At 38.7% G+C, this 5797-nt stretch overlaps 1 protein-coding gene across 1 annotated transcript; it reads left to right on the top strand.

Annotated features, from left to right (window-relative positions):
* Nucleotides 1–1090: 1090 nt before the first annotated feature.
* MTRF1L (mitochondrial translational release factor 1-like) lies at nucleotides 1091–5421 on the top strand (the record flags this gene model as incomplete). Its single annotated transcript, XM_010153797.1, has 4 exons — nucleotides 1091–1254; nucleotides 2182–2299; nucleotides 4453–4589; nucleotides 5044–5421. Coding segments are annotated over 4 exons (635 nt in total), but the record flags the coding sequence as incomplete, so codon positions are not given.
* Nucleotides 5422–5797: the final 376 nt, after the last annotated feature.

The raw sequence follows: 5797 nt of genomic DNA on the forward strand, positions 1-5797 counted from the left end.
TTGGGATGCATCGCTCCTGAGCTTTCCTTTTTAAAAAGCTAATATCTTGTCTCTATGGTTGATTTCCTTAGTCTAGAGATAGCCTAAAACAGTATTCCTGAGACATATGTGCCTCTTTTCCTTGGTGTGGTTTCATGGTTGCAAGACTTCACCAACAATACTCTTTCAAGGCCGCCTATCTCCTCTTTAATCATTCCCTTGGCACACCATCCACTGTGCTGAGAATGGGATCTGGGAACTGAGCTGGATTAAAAACCAAAATGGGTGAAAAATTACATTCATTTATAGTGCCATCACTTCTCTGATCCTTGAAACAGTTACACTGGCACAGCTGAAGGGTTTGCACACTAGCAAACACAGAAGAGCAAGGATGCTATAAACTAGTATTGCAACAAACTTTCTGTCATGAAACTATCATTGTATTGGGCTTTAATTCCAAGTTCGAAGCTGTTCAGTGCCAGTTTTTAGTACCCTACTGTCAAGTGTTCTCCTGGACGTATTAGTAAGAGGGCCAGGAGTTGGAGTTGGGCTCGCCCCATGGAAGCAAAAGATTGAAATGAAATGAAAGAGCAAAAACGAGACTTGGGTAGGTTGCGTAGAGGAGACTGGATAGGAAGAGCATGAATAATGCTCATCCTTAAGTTAGAGTCAGGTTTCTTCCCACTGAATATAAGTTTCTGAACTGACAATAAAAACGAAATTTATATAGTTTCTGAAGGTGGCTTGCTAAATTTGATCTTTATGTAAACTTATTACTGGTGTGAGAGTTCTACTATAGTTTATGATTGTATGTATATATGTATGTACATGGTTTGTAGAAAGTCTTCTTATGTGTATAAAAAATTAAATTGAACTCTATGAAAAAAAGAATTTGACAGTCTTTTGCTTGAGGTAGTGGTGTGAGTATAATGTCTGGCTTTGTTTTTAAGAGTTTTCTTACATTTTCGATATAACTATGCCTGACTATTTAAATGGTAGATTAATAATTTTAAGAAACAAATGGCAGTGTCTAAATATGCTGTTTGAAATACAGCAGCAAAGTACCAACAGTTTTTCTTACAGCTCTGCAATCATTTTTCTTGTGTTTAAGGTGGCCTAAGGCATGCAGTTGCCAGTATAGCAGGTCTTGAGGCTTACAAGTACATGAAATTTGAAGGAGGGGTGCATCGAGTTCAGCGAGTGCCAAAGACAGAAAAACAAGGACGCATTCACACCAGCACAATGACTGTTGCAATATTACCCCAACCCACCGAGGTAATATTTTATCTTTTAGTATAACAGACTTTACTGGGAGCAGTGTTTCTACATGCCGTATATTACTGATGCCCATGTGTTTTCTGTCTCTCTTCTTATTCTCTCTTAATGATTTTTTCTTTAAATCTTCATTTTAAACTAAGTCATATTTGTTTGGGTTATATTGATTTTGTCTAGGGGGGTGAAATAAAGAATTTCTGTATTTTCTCATAATCCTAATCCTGAGAAAGTCCCTGGCAGTTTACTTCACTATAAGCTGAAAATTCACTGAGGCTGTCTCTTGCTTGTTCTATGGAAAACTTTACATTTTTTACAAAGTAAAAAAAGACTGAATTAGTTTACAGAGCTCACAGAGATTTCTTTTAGCACCTCCTCTTCCTCATATTTGTAGCATCTTCACTTTCCCCTTCCAAAGTGTATGGGTAGTAATTAATTCTCTCCATATTTGCTTGGTTAAAAACAACTGGCTAGGAATTAAAGCTTTGTTTGATCTTTATTTCATGCTGACTTAGCAAATTGTCAAAGATGTTACTCCTTCCTATTCTCTCCCAAAGTTGCCTCGCTCCTTCCTCCCAGAGAAAATCACCCCATTCCATCCAGTCAAGTTCAAGTACTGGTTAACCCTGCTGGAACAGAGTGCAGAACTTTCAGAAGAGGGAGAAGATTAGTACTAAGGGGTGGTTATGCCTTAAGCTATTATTTGTATTATTTCCTGGCTTCCATCATGTCTCATTCCAATCAGGCTACAAGGATTTGTTAATATATTTGCAAGTGGATGTGAGCTATCACTCATAAACTTTGGAAAGTTTGATCTTGCCTGAGTGTGCCTTATAAAATCAACCAACTGTGCGTATTTGATGTGTTTAGAAAGAAACAACATAAATGTGTTCTTTTTTTGGGGGGGTGGTGTTCTGTCTCCCATGGCAGATGAGACTGCAGATTAATCCAAAAGACCTGCGCATAGAAACGAAGCGGGCTAGTGGAGCTGGAGGCCAGCATGTCAATACCACAGACAGCGCTGTACGGATAGTTCATATTCCAACAGGTGCTTCATTTTTTTCTTTAGTACAAGATCTGTGTTACAAACCTGCTGTCAGAACGTCTTTTGAAACAATGGTTTTATTGTCAAACCTGGGCAAGAGTAGATTGGAGTTTTCAAATCGTTTTCGTGTGTGTTTATGGTACTCTAAATGCACCAGCTTATGCCCACTCCAGTCTGTAGTAGTGAAGACTACTGGCTTCAGGAGGTAAACTATCCACTTGGTGATTAAGCATGACACTCTAAAAGCTTCCAGATCAATTTCTGTGGGAAAAAAGTTCTATTTATGTTTTTGAATAATGGAAAAGAAACTGAAAAGCAGGGTAGGTTAGAATCCAATGCTTTGCCTTTTCTTGACTAGTCTCCAAAAGAGAGATTGCTCTATTTCCATCTTAAAATGTTGCTTTTAATTGCAGAGTCTACTCATGATACCAGCCTCCATATGTCTGATGGCTCCTTTCCCATAGATTACAGACATAATTAGGAGACCCATCCCCAGTGCTCAGGTTAGGAAGTGTAGGAGGGATAAGATACACCCTCAAATGCTACCTGATTTTAGCTATCGTGCCATTCCTAAGCTTTTTACTTTCCTTTGAGCAATCCACAACAGCTGCCTTGACTTTCATTGCTTGCTAACTTCTCCTCTTCTCTATCACAAGCATTAGTCAGTCTTTACAGCCTCAGGGTAATCCCAAGTGCTCTTTATCTTCACGTATCCAGACTTTTGCCACCCTTTTCTTCATATTTATCGAAGACATTGATCCATTCTGCACTTATTGCATCACCTCAGTAAAGCAGAAGTTAAACAGTGGAGAGGATAGAATTCTGTTCAAGATACGGTGACAAAATGGTACCCCAGATTAAAAAAGTTTTGTATTGCCTGAATATTTGGAAAAAAAAGCCCACAGACTAAACCAGCAAATGATCTTAGTTTTTGCTGAAGGCAGTTTTTAGTGTTTTTTTAGAAATCTTAAAATGTATTGCAATTTTAGTTGTGGTTCTGCACTAGGGATGGTTTACATGGGCTTTCATACCTCACATTATCTCCTGACTTCTTCTATTCCACCTTTCCCTTCTTCATTCAGGCTGAGAGAGTTGGGCTTGTTCAGCCTGAAGAAGAGAAGGCTCCAGGGAGACCTTATAGCACCTTCCAGTACCTGAATGGGCCTATGAGGAAGCTGGGGGGGGACTTTTTACAAGGGCCTGTAGTGACAGGACAAGGGGCAATGGGGTTACATTGAAATTGGGGAGGTTTAGAGTAGATATCAGGAAGAAGTTCTTCATGGAGAGGGGGGTGAGGCACTGGAACAGGTTGCCCAGAGGAGCTGTGGATGCCCCATCCCTGGAGGTCTTCAAGGCCAGGCTGGATGTGGCTTTGAGCAACCTGGTCTAGTGGAAGTTGTCCCTGCCCATGGCAGGGGGATTGGAATTAGATGGTCTTTAAGGTCCCTTCCAACCCCAAACCATTCTGTGATTCTTATTCATTCCTCTCAATCTTTCTATAAACATTCATTGTGATCCAAAATGCAGTGTGTAAACCAATCTTTCATAAAGTAATAGTATGAAATCTTACAAAAGGATACTGTAATCTTACTGGAGTTGTTTAAAATAAATCCAAATAACAAATTAGTTTGTGCTGTCTTCTTCCTGTATTTCTTCTCCCTACTCCTTTCTAAGGCTGTTCACTTCTCGTTCTCATTTGAATTGGGTGTTTTGGGAGGAGAAACCACACCTTTTTTAAAGAAAATCATGCCCACTTTTGTATAATTTGATCATGTTCTATACACTCACTATCTCGTGTATTTTATCACTCATAAATCATGAATTTCCTGGAACTGTGGCCAAAACACCTATTAAAGGTGTCTTCTGTAAGGCAGATCACATCACATCTTTTATTTCATTATCGACCTGTTGTCCAACATATCAAATTAAATTTTTTGTCTTATGGCTTAAAGCACCTGTACAACTCAGCAGCCTGCACTTGTCTCCCAAAATGTATCATTAGACATTAATAAGGCTGGACTTTTACATACCCAGACTAAAATATGTATTGAAGAAAATAACAGTTTATCATAACTTCATAAAAATCTTGTGGAAATGGCAAACCCTTTTTAGTGTGTGTTACTGTTAAGACTTCAATGTCATGATATTTTTGGCAGGGATTGTGTCGGAGTGTCAGCAAGAAAGATCTCAGATTAGAAACAAAGAGAAGGCTATGCAAATGCTATGTGCTAAACTATACAATGCCAAACTGGAAGAAGAAACCAAAAAGAGAAACAGCGTTCGAAAGATTCAAGTAAGTTTCACTTAGCAAAGATACAGTTCCGTCCGAGCACATGTTCTGGGGGGGTAACTCCTGTGTTGAACTGCAAGCAGTAAATGAGAATACAGAGGATTGGGAGCTCAGGAAGGACTTACACGAGGCAAAAAAAATAACGTTCTGCTTCAGCAATAAAGGTTGTATATTAGCCAGACTTAAAATTTCAGAAGTATGTAAATTCTAGACATCTAGTGGAAAAAAAAAAAAAAAAAGGATTACGGCATGAAGAACCAGAATAGTACTAGAAAAAGGTACAGTAAAATTGTTCTTTTATGTGTTTGAGAACAATTACTGCAACTACTGAACAGGTCTGAACAAACTTTGGATTATTATGGGAGGAAGAGAAAGCTTTAGCTTTAGATGCTTAGTCAATATTTCATCCTTTTTATAAAAAGACAACAGTGTTAAACTGATTCTTTTTGTTTGATAGGTTGGGACTAAAGGAAGATCGGAGAAGATCAGAACATACAACTTTCCACAGGACCGGATTACTGACCACAGGATAAGCAGATCGGTGCATCATATTGAGTGTTTCATGCTAGGGGAAGAAATGCTAGATGAAATGATACAGACTCTGAAAGAATATGCTGATTATGAATCCTTAATGGAAATCATTTCAGAGAATGAAAAAAAGAATCTGTCCTGAATGTTGCTCTTTGTCAGCCCTTTGCAACAGGTGTAGACATGTGTCTGCAAAGGAGCTTCTTGGAGCACCACCCAGAAAATGCAACTGCTTTTCAGATCATGAACGACACCACAACTTGTTTCCTCATGACTGATAAACAGTTTTCTTACTTGCTGCGTAAAAGACTTCATTGCCTTCATATGAGATGTTGTTACTGCAGCAGCCCACTTAAAAAGTAAATTTGACTGGGCCACAAGTAGCTGCAGTTTTTAACTTTCTCCACTGAGAAGATGCTGATAGACCACTCTCGAAAGGTATGCATTAAAAAAGTCAGCTATTTCTAGTTCGTTTTCATTTAAACAATAGTTTAAACATCTGTATGGTGTCAAAGAGCTATCTTGAGAGAACAAGAAAATCCTATTTGTTTAAGTGAATGGAAGAAAGGGGTAGATGACCCCACTACTAATCTGCATATTTGGTAGTCACTTATATACGGCATGGCAGAGGGAGTGAAAGTGTATCTCCTTCGTGTTCTCATAGCCTTCTGGCCCTTATTAAT

This window comes from Eurypyga helias, unplaced genomic scaffold (assembly GCF_000690775.1).
Source record: "Eurypyga helias isolate BGI_N326 unplaced genomic scaffold, ASM69077v1 Scaffold48826, whole genome shotgun sequence".
NCBI classification, from domain to species: domain Eukaryota; kingdom Metazoa; phylum Chordata; class Aves; order Eurypygiformes; family Eurypygidae; genus Eurypyga; species Eurypyga helias.